The 17542-nt window shown below is 42.7% G+C and overlaps 4 protein-coding genes across 4 annotated transcripts in view; 1 reads left to right on the forward strand and 3 right to left on the reverse strand.

Moving 5' to 3' along the window:
• The window catches only part of Ance-3 (angiotensin-converting enzyme Ance-3), a 38546-nt gene that overhangs the window by 3082 nt on the left and 17922 nt on the right, over positions 1-17542 (forward strand). The window contains exons 3-10 of the mRNA XM_018034273.2: positions 619-777; positions 1082-1178; positions 2337-2480; positions 2561-2752; positions 2833-2930; positions 3469-3638; positions 3717-3841; positions 4754-5096. Coding sequence (XP_017889762.1) covers positions 619-777; positions 1082-1178; positions 2337-2480; positions 2561-2752; positions 2833-2930; positions 3469-3638; positions 3717-3841; positions 4754-5096 — 1328 coding nt within the window. The remainder of the gene's footprint in view (positions 1-618; positions 778-1081; positions 1179-2336; positions 2481-2560; positions 2753-2832; positions 2931-3468; positions 3639-3716; positions 3842-4753; positions 5097-17542) is intronic.
• Positions 5920-7963, reverse strand: LOC108630782 (proline-rich protein 4). Its single transcript, XM_026818245.1, has 2 exons — positions 7850-7963; positions 5920-7606 (listed from the first exon to the last, which is right to left on the reverse strand). The coding sequence occupies exons 1-2, from the start codon at positions 7859-7861 to the stop codon at positions 6404-6406; spliced, it is 1215 nt and encodes a 404-aa protein (XP_026674046.1). The 5' UTR covers positions 7862-7963; the 3' UTR covers positions 5920-6403.
• Positions 9918-11683, reverse strand: LOC108630505 (skin secretory protein xP2; the record flags this gene model as incomplete). Its single annotated transcript, XM_026818246.1, is given in 3 exon segments — positions 9918-10908; positions 11008-11338; positions 11549-11683. Coding segments are annotated over 3 exon segments (1395 nt in total), but the record flags the coding sequence as incomplete, so codon positions are not given.
• LOC108630507 (proline-rich protein 4-like) lies at positions 14190-16366 on the reverse strand. Its single transcript, XM_018033845.2, has 3 exons — positions 15721-16366; positions 15398-15617; positions 14190-15324 (listed from the first exon to the last, which is right to left on the reverse strand). Exons 1-3 carry the CDS (start codon positions 15730-15732, stop codon positions 14327-14329), a joined length of 1230 nt encoding a protein of 409 aa, XP_017889334.1. The 5' UTR covers positions 15733-16366; the 3' UTR covers positions 14190-14326.

Raw genomic sequence — 17542 nt, forward strand, 5'->3', positions numbered from 1 at the left:
AACGTCAATAAAATGCCAAATAATCATACGTAACTCGTTAAATATCGAAGTTAGAAGGAAAACAACTTTTATTTGAAGCATTTTTCGCAATTTTGGAAAAAAAAATTTTCGTCAGCGTCAATACTTAATTGGATATTTCCTTCTATACTTTTTAGCACGTAGCTATTTATTATTAGCATTATTCTTCCGACATCTGATTTCTTTTTAATTATAGGAAATGCGTTTTTCTAAGGTACATAAACTTTTAGGATTGACTGTATAGCCAATACATCCTTAATCTGGAATAGTTATAAAGGAATTGCAAATATTTCTTGCTTCAACCAGTAAGAAGACAATGAGCTTTCGTTTTATTCTACGATATCGGAAACGGCTTCATTGACCCATAAAGAAGCCCCGCGCTCGCTTTCTACGATTTTCCTTTCGACTATCGGAAATCCCAGGAAGGGTAGAGATAGCGTTTATCTTTAACGGTAAAGCTAGTCGATTTGCACTTCGAACCAGTTCCGCACGAACGCTCACCTTCGGAACTGATTATTACCTTCCTTCCACCCGATCCTCGCACGCTTCAACCATGAATTCCACGTTATTCCACACAGTAAACATCGAACACGTTTTCAGCTGGAAGCGCAGAGGATATACGCAGATTTTCACAACCAAGCGTGGTACCTAATTTCAAGGATCGATACGAACAATATTAGGGATCCTGTGATTAGGCGACGGCTCAGGTTTCTGTCCGTCGTTGGTCCCTCCGCTCTTCCTCCGGATCAGTTAGACAGGGTAAATTCCTTGTGATTTATCTTATATACAGACTGCAGACTTTTATGCAACTTATTTATAATACAGAAGTAAATAATATACTTTGCTTTACACGCATAGAAATCCGCAGTTCATTGATAGGGGAAATACATAAAAATAGAACGCCAATGAAACGGATCTGTTCATATCCGTTCCATGATTTAATAGGAAGTGTCTGTCAAGAATAGATTTCATTTCCTAATATTAAGTTCTCATGGAAGTAGGAAGATAATGTATGCTTCTGTCATATTTTCCTCTTGTTAGTTTGTTTGTTCTTGTTTTTTAGTATAATCGTGTGATCAACGACATGCTGGCGGTGTTCAACGAGGCTAGCATTTGCGCGTACAACGATCCCTTCCGGTGCGGGCTGCGGCTCTATCCAGGTAATGAATAACGTTCCGCGAGTGTAAGAGAGAATTCGCGGCGTCTCGGGGAAAATAAATGGCGATACAATTTTCACGGTTAGCCGGCCACGAATACGCGCCGCAACGAAAGTGGCTCTCTAATCGTGAAACGAGATTCGACTATGAATATTTCAGTGGCGTTTCCACGATGAAAATTCATTCAGAATTCATTTGCCGTACGCCCGTAGCAAACAGATACTTCTAATTGCATTCCTCTCGGATTTTCTCACATTCCTTGACATTATTTCCCGTTTCATGAGATTATTCAGTTCTCACGTATAATTTGAGTTTAATTCCTAAATGTTCAGAACGAAATCATTTGGTAACATGTACGTAGTTGATGGAAATTGATTGACTTCGATTTAGAAAAAAAAATTATGCTAGTTTTTACAAACGTTCGTTGTGCACCGAGTCTTCAATTATACATATTATGCCTAGGCATGATTGAGCTGTAGATGAAAACGCGATCCATCGTGGTAAATGCAGATCGTTGCAAAGATCGTTGAATTAATTTCCATCCGAAGTGTCTAGAAACGATTTTCACTTGCTTGAACTGCAAGCTGTTCGAAACGAGATAGAGGCAAACGAGCAACACGGAAGTTTCGATGCGATTTTGTTAAATCCACGGTTCATTTACTCGAGCTCGAGATTACACGAGTAATAAGAGGCATAACGTAATAGCTTCTGAAGTATCCATCGATTTTATCGTTGGACCCGAGGTGTCTTGGGAAATGCGTTTTCCACGCCCGTAGAAAATCGATCGGTCACGGATCGTTGCCTTAAGGACGAACACGTAATAGCAATTGCATTGGTCGAATAGGGTCAAGAAGCTTCCACTTGTTTTGCAGATATTCAAGCAAATTCCTTGATAAGAACTGACAATTAGAATTCAAGTCCATGAAATATGTAAAGCTGTACATTTGCAATTAGATTGAACTACAGTTTCGATTAGTATCTTTGAGATCAGGATCGCGTGTCCGGCAACTTTGTATCGGTTTAGCTCACGATTCGATCGCGCCAATCATCGTGAAAGCTGAGTGAAAATCGAAACCGAGCAGGCGACGATCATTAATCTAAATGGAGATATCGTTTTATTATATTACTGAATAAAAGTGACGATGAGTGCTCTTGTTCCAGACATATCGCAGATCATGGCGAGAAGTCGAAACTGGGATGAACTGCAGTACGTTTGGACAGAGTGGAGGCGGAGGAGCGGTATGAGGATCAAGGACCTCTACCAACAGCTCGTTTCGTTGAACAACGAGGCTGCTAGACTGAACAGTATGTTAAAGAAACCAAAAAGATCCATAAAATTTTTATGAATACGTCAGAAAAAATTGAGTTGTTAAATGTTTGTGCAGACTTCACTGACGCAGCTGAGTATTGGATGTTCCCATACGAGTCACCGAACTTGCAGCAGGACATCGATGAAGTTTGGGAGATGATACGTCCACTTTATGAGGAATTGCATGCTTACGTTAGAAGGAAAATGAGGGATCTGTATGGACCTGAAAAAATCGGTGTCCACGCTCCACTCCCTGCTCATATTCTCGGTACTTCATCAATTTTAATTGTTCTCTATTCGTTCATTTATTTATATATTTGTTGCACGTTTGCATTTTGTGATCGATAGGGAACATTTGGGCACAATCCTGGACCAATATAATCGACGTAACGATACCATACCCGGGAAAGAATTACCTAGACGTGACGCAGGAAATGCAAGCGCAGGTAAGAGGCAATTATGTAACCGTTATCAAAAGGGAATTAACATCGGCTAATGAATTCAGTTAATTTCCGAACATTGTTTCCGAGTAGAATCGAAAGTGAACCTGTTACGATTCGAAAGTAACTCGGGTGAAGTAAGCGAAGATTTGTGAAATTGCCATGTTACCCTATATCTATTAACAGCCGCCTTCGTCTTATTTCTCCTGACCCTTTCGTTATTTCCCCAGAACGAATTTTTATCTATGAAATCGAGAATTTCAAATGCAGATAACTTTCTTCTCTCAAACCTAATAAAATTTCTTGTTTCGAACACGTATTCTTATTTCCATTTAAATGACAAAAAATTAATTTTATTAAATCGAGCGTACTTTCTGCTCTGATCTTGAATTCATTCTTTATTATCCTGTTTTACGCGTGTTTTAAATATTCACTCAATTAGTCGGTATGCTGAGAGACTTTCACGGTAAATTTCTACATGAATTCAACGAGATAACGCAGGAGGATTTATCGAATCCAATTAACGTTAATTATCTCGTTACAGGGTTACACACCCATCGAGATGTTCAGAATCGCAGAGGAATTTTACCTGTCCTTAAACTTGAGCGCGATGCCGCCAGAATTTTGGGCAGGAAGCATAATAGCGGATCCAGGCGATCGACAGTTGATCTGTCAAGCTTCCGCTTGGGACTTTTGCAATCGTTTAGACTACAGGTACTTTGACAAATTGAAATATATTTTTGCGTTTATAGTAAAATCCATGAAAACGAATGGGAATTTGAAATGCTTCAGAATTAAAATGTGCACCAAAGTCACGATGAAGGACTTGATCACGGTGCATCATGAGATGGCTCACATCCAATACTTCTTACGATACAGCGGCCTGCCGCGAGAATTCAGGGACGGTGCCAATCCAGGTACATTAGAACTTCAAATCGTCGGGTTTTACAAACAGTGCACGTGTTGCATAAAAATGTGCAAACTGCGCATTGGAATGCTTAATCGATAAACTGTCTACTTGGAATGAATTTTTTAAATTGATGGAATGAATCTATTACTTTGGATAAAAGTGCTGATCATGATGGAGTCTATCCGGAAATGAATTGCTACTGAACTATGATCTGAGAGATGACTTTTTGTAAGACAAACGAGGCGCGCGGTGAGGCAAGGCAAGGCAAGTGTAACGACACGCGATGCTCGCCATGGACGACACATGCGACTTTGTCGTTACGTAAGCACCGCGTGGCTTCCGGTAGGCGGTCCACAGGTACTTTTACGGGTAATAGCGCGAAAGCGAGAGCGAGTATGTACGGTTGAGGTGGATTCGCTAACGCAGTGGATGTACTCTCTAATCCGTACGCGAGATCGTTAAAATATTTTTATTATGGTATAATCGCGCTTTCACCGTTCCGCCGCGCGCTGCCCGGTCGTTCGCCCAAGCCGACGTTTCAAACCCGATGAAAACGACGTCTGCGACCTTGTCCAGCAGATTTACGAACCCATCTTAAACAAAATCGCCACTTTATTATACGACCCGAAGATTAGAAACTGTTAACAGCTTTATGAGATAATGATAAATCGATAGGATGCTTTTACCAGATTCGCGATTATTCCAGAAATAGTCATTCAATTAAATTACGCTTGGAATCTTTAAATGATCATGTAGACATTTATAGGAAATCAATTCGTATAAAGAATATTAAGGCTGTCCATACAGTGACCTACAAGAAAGTTACGATTCAGGCGTGAGAGTTTGACAGATTTATCGGCTAACAATTTGTCCAGCTTTCCCCGCGCTCGGAGACGTTAAAGATCGATTTTTAAAACAGGGTTTCACGAAGCAGTGGGTGAGGCCGTGGCACTGAGCGTCGGCACCCCTCGGCATCTGCAAATTCTCGGTTTGGGCAGCAAGTACATCGACGAGTCCACTGCAGACATCAATTACCTGTTCTCCCTGGCGATGGACAAATTAGTGATGCTGCCGTTCAGCATCGTGATGGACAGATGGCGATGGGACGTTTCCCGTGGTTACGTGAACCGAGAAGATTACAATTGCCACTGGCATCGATTGATGGAACAGTACACTGGCACCAAGCCGCCGGTTTTGAGATCCGAGGATGATTTCGATCCTGGAGCGAAGTACCATATACCTGCCAACATCCCCTACATTCGGTGAGTCTTAAAATTTCATAATCTATTTATAAGGTTCTCAAAAAACGAAAGGATTAAGTCGTCGATTTTTAATTAAATCACGTAATACTACGAGCGAGTAAAATATCCTTTCGTGTAACATGGTATAATCATTGCTGACATAACTACAAAATCACAAGCCAAACGAGTTTGAGCGTCCTGATCTATCAGCAGCTCGTGTTTCAATACCAAAATTGACAAGACAGTCGATCCAATAAATAATAATATTATTATTTATAAATTCAATGGGAACCACGTTTTTCGTATCGTCAGATTAATATCAATGGTACAATTGTTTGATGGGACTAAACTATCACGTTCTCGATGAGAACCGGTGAAATCCATTTGATCAGTTTCACTTATCGTCCATGCATAGAGATGCTTTCTCCACGCAGAAAAGTGCACAGAGGCTGAAATTTTTCGACGGCTCCGGACTGTTACGTGCATATTCGATGAAAATTTCCTTTCTGCTTTTTGCGTTCCGTTAATCACTCAACTTCCGCGTTAACGTACGTATTCACTCGCGAGGAATCGTTCTCGCTTTCAAACTTTTCCGGGAAACGTCGACGCCGTTCGTCACGGACGTAACGTTGCGTTACGCGAAAGTCGATTCAAAAGATCCTATCATCTGTTCCGCGTTGGACATTCGCGTTACGAAAGCGTCCAGCAGAACTGGCGAGTGGCCTTGATCCGGAGCGAATCTTGGTGAAAACGGAAAGTTGGAAAATAGTAGGAAGTCGGACTTGAATTGCTCTTTGTTTTCTAATCACTTGAGCTCGATTAGATCGCGAGATTTCATAATATTTAGGTAATGATAGAATGATATGAGACCGTCGATTTTTGCTCTTTGGTTTTATTAGAAAGAAGCGAAAGACATGGTACGGGTCCACCGACTCGAGCTTTTTACAAACCGCTCGACCAGTAGACGCATAGAATCCTCGTACAGTAAATCGTACATATACAGTGTGTGTGTATTCTTAGTATACTCAGGTATCAAAGGGTATCAAAACGCTACGTTCTAAATAAATCGCTGACTGGAAGGCATCCCATAACTTTTGATCGACCCATTCAATCATTTACAACTTCTATTTTGCGCGAAGATCCGCAGTCTACTTACGACTATTTTCGCTCTCGTGTTCTACTCCTGGTCAAACAAAAGTCGCCTAATACATAGATACTAATCCTCAGCCGATATTGAGAAAGAATCTATCAGTTACAATAAATACACCAGGTCGGATTCAAACCTCGAATAAAATCCGACGAGTCGATCGGATCCATCGATCCTTCTCTTAGTGACCTCCGTAACTGGATTCGTAGCCGCCTTCGTAGCCACCACCCTCGTTGCCACCTTCGTAGCCACCCTCGTGGCCACCCTGGTAGCTACCACCCTCGCTGCCACCCTCGAAACCTCCTCCGCTGTATCCTTCGTCGTGACCATGGTGCACGGCTACCGGTACTTTAACTGGTACCGGCACGGGCTTGTGCACGGTCACAGGTACGTGTTTCGTCACCGGGACCGCCACTGGTCGCTCGACGGGTACCTTGACCGGGTACGGGACGGGCTTTTCGACCGGTACCGGTACGTGCTTCTCCACGGGGTAAGGCGCAGGTACTGGTACTTTGACCTCGTAAGGCACCGGCTTGTCCACGGGCACTGCTACCGGTCGATCGACGTGAACCTTGACAGGGTAGGGCACGTGCTTCACGACGGGCACCGGTACTTGCTTCTCGACTGGGACAGGGTACGGTTTACTGATGTGGACAGGGTATGGTCTGTCGAAGGGCACGTGTACCGGGTACGGTACTTTTTTCTCCACCGGGAAGGGTTGCGGTACGTGCTCGACGACTTTGACGGGGTAGGGCACGGGCTTCTCGATGGGGTACGGTTGTGGTACTGGAACCTTCACGGGGTAATGGATCTTCTTCTCCACTGGATACGGTTGAGGTACGTAGACCTTGTGCGGTACCGGCCTTTCCACAGGCACGTGAACTGGGTATGGTACTTTCTTCTCCACTGGATACGGTTGTGGAATGTGTACTGGTATTTTAACGTAAACCTTCACGGGTACTGGGATCTTCTTCTCCACTGGATAAGGCTGTGGCACGGGAACCTTGACTGGGTACGGTATCTCTTTTTCTACTGGGTAGTGAACCTTCTTCTCGACTGGATAAGGAATCTTCACGCTCTTCTCGATAGTGATTATTTTTACTTTGCCACCCCCTTCGTAACCGCCTCCGTAGCCACTCGCGTAGCTCAAGTCACCGCCGTGACCACCCTCGTATCCACCTCCGTCACCCCCAGATAGAGAAATCTCGTGTCCCTCGCCGTAGTCACCACCACCACCACCACCACCACCGCCTCCGTAGCTGCCACCCTCGTAGTGACTCAGTCCTCGCTTGTCCTGTTTCTTCTCTACGGTAGACTCTTGAGCTTCCGTATCCTTGGCCTCCTCGCACGAGGCGACGGCCAAGAGGCCCACGAAAATAGGGATCTGAAACAAAAATGAAAAACGTCTCTTCGTTCAACTTACAATTACTAAGTTATATGAATCAGAAATTAGAATGAGATTTTTCTAAAAGCTAGTGATCCAGAATATCAGAATTGAGTACATGTTGTAATATTTGAAGAAAAAGAAAGGTGAAAAAAATTGCTGTCTATCTAAGACGCATTTTTTTTTATCGATATTATAAGAGTTTTATTTTGCATAAAAATCGGCCGTGCTCCGATTACTCACCAATAGTTTCATGTCTCGGGGTGACTCCGATACCTGGTCGAAGTCCAGACTTCACTGGATGTTTCCCCCAGGACGCCACCGTCTTTATAGTCCGCTTTCCCCCGGCCGTAGATCGTTCGGGAGGCCCCTCTGTTCACGGAAAAGTGAAACAGCGCGCGTGCGAGGAGCGAGCGGGCCGCGACGCCACGACGTTTAAACATTTTTCTAAAAATCTCGGCTTAGCGACCACGACGCTCGCTTCCATAACTCGATGCACTGGCGTAGATGCGGATCGGCTCTTCCAGAGTGAAAGGAAACGGCTCGCGGAACACGAATGTTTACCAACGCCTCCTTCCCCCCTTCACCAGACCGTTTCATCGATCACCGCCAAATGACGTGAATAATTACTTTGACTTCGCCTTAATTAAGGGAAGTTCAATTTTTATAAAACGATGTTTGATCATAATTATTATGATAAATGGAACACGTTTTTTAAAGTCATCAAGACTATTTCGTATCGCTGAGAGTTTCTTCAGGAGAGAATGGAATTGGAAGAGGCATGATATCAGTAACAGATTAGGAGAAGCACAGCTTTGACTAGTTCTCGTTGCATAAAGAGAGCGTGCACATTAGGCTGATCATCTAACTCTACTTTATTGGACTTCCGCGTTGGCTAATCAGTAAAAACAGCCTGGACTAGCCCAGCTTTTAGCGGCGAACCTTATTGAGTCTCGCGACGAGCTATTACATACGTGAACTTAAAATCTGGAAACTAGTGTAACGACGTGTTCCTATTTCCATAAAGATCAGCGATCCGTTTGTCAGAAAACTCGCCTGTTCTACGCCGCTGTCAATTCGTATTCGCGGTTCTCTTTTTCTCTCTCCACTTCCATGTCTAAAAGTTTCACGCCAGGACTATTGCCCCCTCCATTTCCGGTCCCCATGGAAGGACGTTTTCATTATGATCCTCGAGGCTCCTCTGGTCTAACGAAGAAAGCTTGAGGAACAAAAACTGAATTGCCGAGGTGGGAGAATCTTGGGGGGACTCATAAAGCATCGATTGCAAATGAAACTACGCATGTGTGTAAATCCCAGAACGGTTAACCGGGTTTGGAAGGGTGCTCTCACCGAATTCTGCTCGTTTCCTGCACTTTCATACGTAAGTTTTTATTGAGCCCCTGCTAGATGAATGCGAAGATAAGCAATTAAATTGTAGCATGGGATTGCTGCTCATGTTACATTCGCTTCGTTTATATAATTCAATGTTGTCGATTAAAATTTTGTAATTCGATTGGCTAACGATCGGAAAAAATTAATTGTTGGAAATTGAAGTAGTTGTGTTCGAACATAATAATTGCTACGTGAATCTTAAAATAGTTACACGAAAGTCTTTACCCTTTGAGAAGAATCGGCGCATCCGCAAGGAAGGAATGCGAGTAGTTAGATTTTAATTGCTCAGGAACCTAAGTATTAATTACAAGAAAGTGAAATTGTGGAAGAGAGAATCGAACATTAACGCAATACTTTTGATGAATTAGGTGAAACGTGTTTCCATTTCCAATAAATTTAGACGTAATTTCGATATTCAAACCGGAGGACATAATTCAGTTATATTATCATTAACTACGTCGACATGGTTTACTATCTATGAACACGAAGCGGAAGGTGTATAAAACTTGATTTCACGATAGCGATTAATCAGATTATCTTTGAAGGATGATCATCGGCTTCGCTCGGGGAAAAGGCGAATTTTCCGTATTCCGTTGCGTACCCATCAAAACGCACGAGGAACTCGCGAGCAGGATATTAATGAGCCAGTCACGAACGGCTTCCTCGCAAAAAGAATTTACTCTCCAAAAAAAAAAGAATATCTACTAGTCGTAAACGAGTTTCCATGGGAATTTAATCATTCACGATGTGGAATGAAAACACTTTGGTACCGGCTAAGATAGTTAACACTAGAAAGACTGAAACTTAGTATATACCTATATTGCCCAAAAGCAGTCAAAATGACTGCATNTATTTATTTACATCAAACAAAAAATCAACGTTTCATTACACTTAGAAATCTTAAAGTACGGAACTTAAATACGAAAGATCGTAAAATCAGCATTGAAATCGTACGATAACGTTTGACGACGTCATACGATTCTACGTTCTCAATCTCCTGCGAGATTTCATCGGTTTCTCGGCTACTCGTCTGTTTTCACTGGTATCGCCTCTGTCTTTCCATCCCGCCTCGTTCCAATCCTCGGACACGGGTACCGGTACCTGAACCCAATAGGGGAACGGTTTCTCGATCGATACCGGTACCGGATTCTTCACGACCACCTCGTACGGTTTCTGTACGACCACTTTGATCGGCACCGCGTACGGTTTCTTAACTTCGACCGTCACCGGCTTCTCAATCGTGTAAGCTTCGGGCACTGGCACCTTCACCGGCACAGGCACAGGCTTCTCTACGGTTACCGGAAACGGTTTGTCCACCGGTACCTTAACTTGGACCGGATACGGCTTAGCCACCGGAACCGGGTACGGCTTAGAAACCTCCACTGGATAAGGTTTAGGCACTGGTACCGGATAAGGTCGCTTCACGACCACTTTCACCGGCACGGCCACCCTTTTCTCGACCTCGTAGGGTTCCGGTACCTTCACGGGCACCTTCACTTCGTAAGGCACTGCCTTATCGACGGTGTACGGCTGCGGCACGGGCACCTTCACTTCCACTGGTATCTTTCTCTCGACGGTGTACGGCTGCGGCACCGGGATCTCCACTTTGTACGGCACCGCACGTTCTACCTTCACTTCGTAAGGTACTTTCTTCTCGACGGTGTACGGCTCCGGCTCCTCGACCGGTACGTTCACGAAAACCTTGACTGGGTAAGGCACCTTCTTCTCGACGGTGTACGGTTGCGGCACGGGAACCTTCACTTCGTACGGTACGTGTTTGTACACCGGGTACGGTACCTTCTTCTCGACGGTCACCGGCACGGGGATCTTCTTCTCGATCGTGATCACCTTCGGATTCCAAGGCGCGTGTTCAAGCGATAGATCGTCGCTTCTTGGGATTCTCGTTAAATCTGTTAGAATAAATTTAGGCTTTATTTTAATAAAGGTAATTCTTTACACTGAGCCTCATAATAATTAACTAACTATGAATATATTCAATGACACACAACCTTTGAACGACCTTGCTCTGAATCTTCTCGAGTGTCTAACCCAATCTTCAGAGTCTTCGTCTTCGGCTTCGTCCTCCGCGGACGAGGAACGGCCTCCATAAGTCGAATCCTCGCGGTAAGGTACCTTCCTCACGCTCGAGTAGGATTCACGAACGGTTTTCGATTCGGTCGTCGTGTTCCCGCTACCTAACGCTTTCTCCACTGCCCTCTCCGCAGCCCTCTCGGCCGCCTTTTCTACTGCAAGCTCTGCCGCCCTCTCGAGGTCCTCTCTTCGAGTGGCGGAACAGCTGAGGACCATCGAGAAGCATAACAATGCGACGACACTCTGTTCCTACGTGAATATTCATAAATCAGTTAAAAACTTGAAAAATGGCGATTGAATTTATAAAACGTCCAAATATTTAAAATTAAATTTATAAAAAGTCCAATGATTAAAATGATCAATTATTATTGTATAAATACTGGAAGTATTTAATTACACAATTCGTGGCACGTTATTGCATAAATATAATTATATAGAAAGAGATAAAGAGGTACCAACCAGTCGTCCCATGATGTTTCGACGATAGATCAAGGTGCACTGAATTCAAACGGATGCTGCATCGGTATTATTTATACACAGTGGACGACTTTCGCCCGTCAGACCAGCCCAGACCTTTATAGAGCAACGCAAGAATTATACACGGTTAAATACCGATTACTTTTTCACGCGAGTTTAGACAGCAGAAAGCTAAACCGACGTTTATTGTTCATAAAATCTCCCGGAGAAGAAATTTCAGGATTATTGTCGCGGAAGCTGTCGAGCAACCAGTAATTGAGTCAAACTCTCGGAGTCGAGCAATGATCTAAGCGAAATTTTAATCTCGAACATTTATTTTTTTTTTTATTCATGGCTGTGTAAAGTAATAGTGATATTTTAAGAATAATCGATGGTTCATACATTTTGTTGAATAAGAATAATTAAAATGCCAAAGGCGAAACTGTAAAGGATTAAAAAAAGCATTCTGTGCATTGAAATAATTGCTGAGGTTTATTACAATTTATGGCTTTTTTATTAAGTTTTATATACATACAGTATTTTATTACAAATTTTAATGTTGCATTCAATTGACGAATGAAAGCGAATAGCCACTTTCAGTCGTAAAGCGGACAGAGCCCTTACGAACACGATGAAAACTTGTTTTTTCTTGTTCCTCAAAGAACTTCCTGAATGTCGAACTACGTCTATGCCGATCCTCCCGTCTGCGACATTGTGGAGAGTCGAACGAGTCTTCTCACGTACCCTCCGTTTCTTTTCCTTCATTTCTGCACGTTTTAACATCGATCGCGCCAATTTCTCGCATCGAGTGAAACCGAAACCGGTAGAAAAGTGCCCTTACCATTTTCACGTAGCTCTGCTTTCTTCTTCCGGCGACTGTAACAAGCTGACAGTTACAGATTTGTCCTTTACCTTGAATGTTTGCCAGAGGAGCTAATCATTTGACACTGTTCAAGTTAAGATACGTAGAAAGTTTCGCGTGACGGTAAAAGTGTGATTTTGGTTTTACACTAACATAATTAAATGCCTTTTAAACTTTTTCGATGAAACATTAATATTGGGTTGGGGAATAAGTTCGTAGCGTTTTTACCGAAGACTTTTATTTAAACAAAAAACAATAATTATATCAATAAGTTAATCAATTATAGAATCGTTTTATGATCGCAGTTCATTTTTTCCGCCAATTCACGACTGGTTTGGCGACCGTTCTCCTTCAAAAGTGATTTGAGACGTTCTTCATCGAATTCAGAAGGCCTTCCGCTGCGGGACGAGTCCTCGACGTTAAAGTCGCCATTTTTTAACTTTGCAAACCATTTCCGTGCTGTAGACTCGCCTATGACACCTTCTCCATACACGTCGCAAATGTCCCGGGCTGCTTCGGCAGCTTTTTGACCTCGATGAAAAACAAAGAAGAGCAGGTGTCGAAAATGTTGATTTTTGCCTCCTGGGTATTCCATTTCTAAGCCTCAAAACTAATAAAAAATTAAATAACTCAAAAATACAATTAACATAGTTTTGTAGAGCAGAAAGAGTTCTATCGAATGAATACTTACCCGTTGCCAAACAGCAAACAAATCGTTGTAAAATAAAAGAAATTATAAAAACGCTATGAACTTATTCCCCAACCTAATAAATAATCTTAACAGTTCTATTGAGTTCTGAAAGATCGAACGTACATATTAGCAATGTAAATATAATTTCAAGAGAGCATTGAATTTTTCACTGAGAAGCCTGCCAGATGATAGAAGAAGTCAAGACAAGAAAGATGGTTTTTGATTCATCTTGTCTCAATTCGTTCCGGATATGTAAGCCTTCGAAGTTTTACGTTTGAACGCCTCGGCCTATCTTCAGAAATCCTTGTCCCACTTCGATAGTCAGAATAGGAAGGTTATTTCCTCGAGTAGCGTCTAGACGGGTCAGTAGGGATTTGGGTAGGTCAATGACTAGGTCACGGTGCGAGAGATCGAAGCTATGTGAAAAGAAGAGCGACAACACTGTCGAAAAATTTCAATTGCCTTTAGAACTTCTTGGTTGAGAGCCACGCCTGTAGAGGAGAAGCCAAGAGAAGGGTAAAAGTTGCAAGCCGTCAGTTCGTCCCTGCTTTAATCGATGTCTCCGAAACTGAAAATCGGATCGGAAACCGATTTTTTCTAATGTTGGAAGCTTCGTCATTTTATGATTTTTTTATTGCAAATTTAAGACAGTTGTTTTCAAATTTAGTCTAATTACAATGCAATGAGATCAGTTTTGATCATGTGCAAAGTTTCGATAAACGTCGGATCGCGATTTGCGAGAATCAGATACTCCATGGGGACAACGACAATGCAATTACATGGAAGCGAAAGCGAACGTGACTAGAATGAAGTCGATTGCTGATGGTTTCGCTTTATTTACGCGGAGAAAAGATCTCAATTTCTCCTTCCTCGCTTCCGGTTCTGTTCTCTTTTTATTGGAACATTTCCATATTCCTAGCACGTGGCAGTAATTTAAATAAGAAGTGAATTAAACAAACCTCGTGAAAGTTCATTTATGTCTGAAAATAGTTGACCGAGTTACACAATTACGATTTAGAGATGATCGCTCTTCCTTTTCATGAAACATACACATCTATAAGAATTAATAATTCTGTAAAATTGTTGTACTCTTTATTATAAATTACCTCAAATACAAATAACTTAAAAACTAATTACCAAACACTCGACACACGACAAATTCGTATAAACCTCATTCAAATCGTGAAGATTAAAGAACATGAATCTCATTCAATCCAATCTATCCTATTCACCGACTCCACTGATGGTGTCCAGCCCCAGATGAACCCTCGTGCACCGGCACGGGAACGGACACCTTGACCGGATAAGGTACAGGCTTGTCAATCGGTATCCCTACAGTTTTCGTCACTTGTACAGGCACCGATTGTTCTACCGGTACCTTCACAGGCACTGGCACGGGCTTTTCGACCGGATAAGGTACATTCTTCTCGACATAATAAGGCTCCGGTACCGGGATCTTAACTTTGACAGGGATTGGTTTCTCGACAGGATAAGGTACAGGCCGTGGTACCTCGACTTTGACCGGTACGGGCACGGGTTTCTCTACGGGATAGGGTACCGGCTTAGACACGTGCACGGGATAAGGTTTGGGTACCGGTACCGGAACCGGCTGCTCCTCCTCAATTTTTATTGGATAGTGAACTATCTTCTCAACCGGATAAGGTTGAGGTACGTGCACTGCTACTTTTACCGGCACCGGTATCTTACGTTGGACGGGATACGGCGCGGGGACCGGAACCTTGACCTCATAATGAACCTTCTTCTCGACTGGGAAAGGATCTGGCACGTAGACCTTTACCGGCACGGGGCGATCGACGAGCACGTGAACCGGATACGGTACCTCTTTTATCACAGGCACCGGTTTTGGTACTTTGAGCGGTACTTTGACGAAAACTTTTACGGGATACGGTACCTTCTTCTCGATCGCGTACGGTTGTGGTACGGGCACTTTGACGGGATAGGGAATATTCTTCACGACAGGGTAGCGCACGGTTTTCTCTACAGGGTAGGGCACGGCTACCTTTTTTATCACCGTCACTGTTTTATGCACGTCTTCGAGGACTTGCTGCCCTAAAATCTGACCGCTGTGAGGTACTCCTGGTGGTACGTCCTGTTCGTAAATTCCTCCCAACGCCTCGTCCTTCAGCTGATTGTCTTTTAGAATTATTTCATCTAAATGCCCAGCCTCCTGTTGCTGATCTTCCACGGACTCGTTTTGGGGGTCATCTGTAATTGCATTAATCTCATTTTTTTATTTGAACTCCGTATAAATTTTGAATTTATTATGTTGTCTACGTACATTGCTTCCTAACGAGAGCTGCTCTGGATCCCCTGGTCCTGTTCTGCAATGCGCTGAACACTGCTTGTTCCATAGCCCGATTATTCCTGTGATACCTAACGTATCTCTGCGGCCTTACGTAAACGGTCCGGTAACCATATTTGGAAATCGGATTCTTCTTCCTGACGGTATAACTGGACGTTACAGCGACGAAGAGTATCAACAGAATCACCACGCTCCTCTAGAAAAAAAAATCATCAATCACTAGAATATAAATTCACGTCATCTCTACGAACACTGTAACACTGATCGATCACTCTAAATTGAAAAACACATGCACGTACCGCTTGATTCATCTCGAGATCGTATCAGAATCAGAATTGCACGATCTCCCAATCCAAACTAGATACAAGTAAATCAGTCGCTTGGATTTCCTAGCTTTTATATACTTGGATTTCTCGTTCTCAGAATTCACGGACGGGGGGTACGCGTTCGCTTTCGAGTCTCGAGAGTGAAACTCGCATCCAGACAATGTACCGGATAAATTGACGTGAATATCAGTAAAAAGTCGAATCGAACTGGATCGGATTTTCTATAAAGGGAGGGACACCGGGCATCGTGAAGAACCCGTCGGTTCTGTCTTTCACGCCTTTCGCGAGGGAGCTTTTCCCACCGGAGGCGACCTTGGGTTTCGTCGCGAATGCGGGTCGCGGCTCGTCTCGATTCGAGTCACGCGCGAATCGAGAGCGAACGATCGTCGGATAATATCCTAAGAAGCTGCAAATTCTCGATTGGTCCTATTTAGATGCGGAAGATATAATGTGAACAAGATTATACTTCGAAATTTACATCTTTTTGTTAAATCCAAAAAGATTTGGGAAGCGGATAATCCGAAAACGTTTTGCCAAGATATCACGGTGGATTGTGCTGATTACAAGACCGTGATCGTTTTTTTTTATAACAGCCCTTTTATGCTCGCCGTGCATCAGTTATGGTAATTTTCTCCATGCATGTTACTACCGACGGCACGCACGTTCCGGAGAGAGTGCACCTTTAAAGATGTTTTATGGTACATGAAAATCACGTGAGAGCTTTTTTCGTAGTACTTCTAAAATGGAAAGTAGACCATCCTCTTCCAAGAAACACTTTTCATACTTACTTTTCATGCAGAAATTTTGTGAGCGAGCTCGAGATTTTAAACATTGTCTAATTCGCCGTGCAAATTTATGCACAGATAAAAATTATAATTAATATCGTAAACGGAGAAGAAATAAAATTATGTTACGAGACAGGAACCTAGAAATGAAGTCTATGTTTAATTATAGGCATTAATGATTCTAACATCGTAGAAACGCGTGAGATGTTTCATGCAAAACGGTAGCGTAATTAGATGCAGATCATTAACATACAAATTGTCGATCTTCACTTTCGACGCGTGTATAGTAATCGACTTTTTTTAAATAACAGCAGAACATCTATGCGAATCGAGTGTTTTCTCTCTTTCTGAGATCCATTACGAGCAAATTACAGGTGCGGGAGAATTGGAATTGAAATTTCAGGCCATGGCGCCACTTATCTCAAATTGAGACCTCCGTCATTACATGATTGAACATTATTATTGCCAGCTCTATAATAAACTACCGTAACCGCCGCCGATACCATTTCCCACAGTTGGTCATCACTCGATTAAGCCACCAATCGTTTTTGATTAAAAAATGAACGAAAATATAATCTTCGTTTAAAGATTAATTACAATAATTTTTTTCATACAGACTAATATTTCATCTGTAATATAAATGTATGCACCGAGGAGAGATTACTAAAGAGTGGCAGCCTTATGGGACCTCGCGGCCCCAAAACCGGTCTGCAATTTTTGATGACCTCTAGAATGAGCTGGGCCGAAAAGTAAGAAACACGCAGCAAAACTGACGTCGGTTTTAAACTGCATTACTGTGTCAGACTGTCAGACGTGTTATCGACGAGTCGTCGATGCACCGCTAACGAAGTAATATCACAAACAAAGTATACATAAGTAGAAATTGATCAATGTATTTCTTTGTGTACTGTCGATGTGGTTCCAGCTCTAATAGAGATCGAACGGGATTGTTCATAGTCCCAATTATAGTTATTAAATAAGAAATGTTTTACTATTATAATTTCTATTAT

Source organism: Ceratina calcarata, unplaced genomic scaffold (genome assembly GCF_001652005.2).
Source record: "Ceratina calcarata isolate Rehan_Ccalc_2016 unplaced genomic scaffold, ASM165200v1 scaffold78.2, whole genome shotgun sequence".
Lineage (NCBI taxonomy): Eukaryota > Metazoa > Arthropoda > Insecta > Hymenoptera > Apidae > Ceratina > Ceratina calcarata.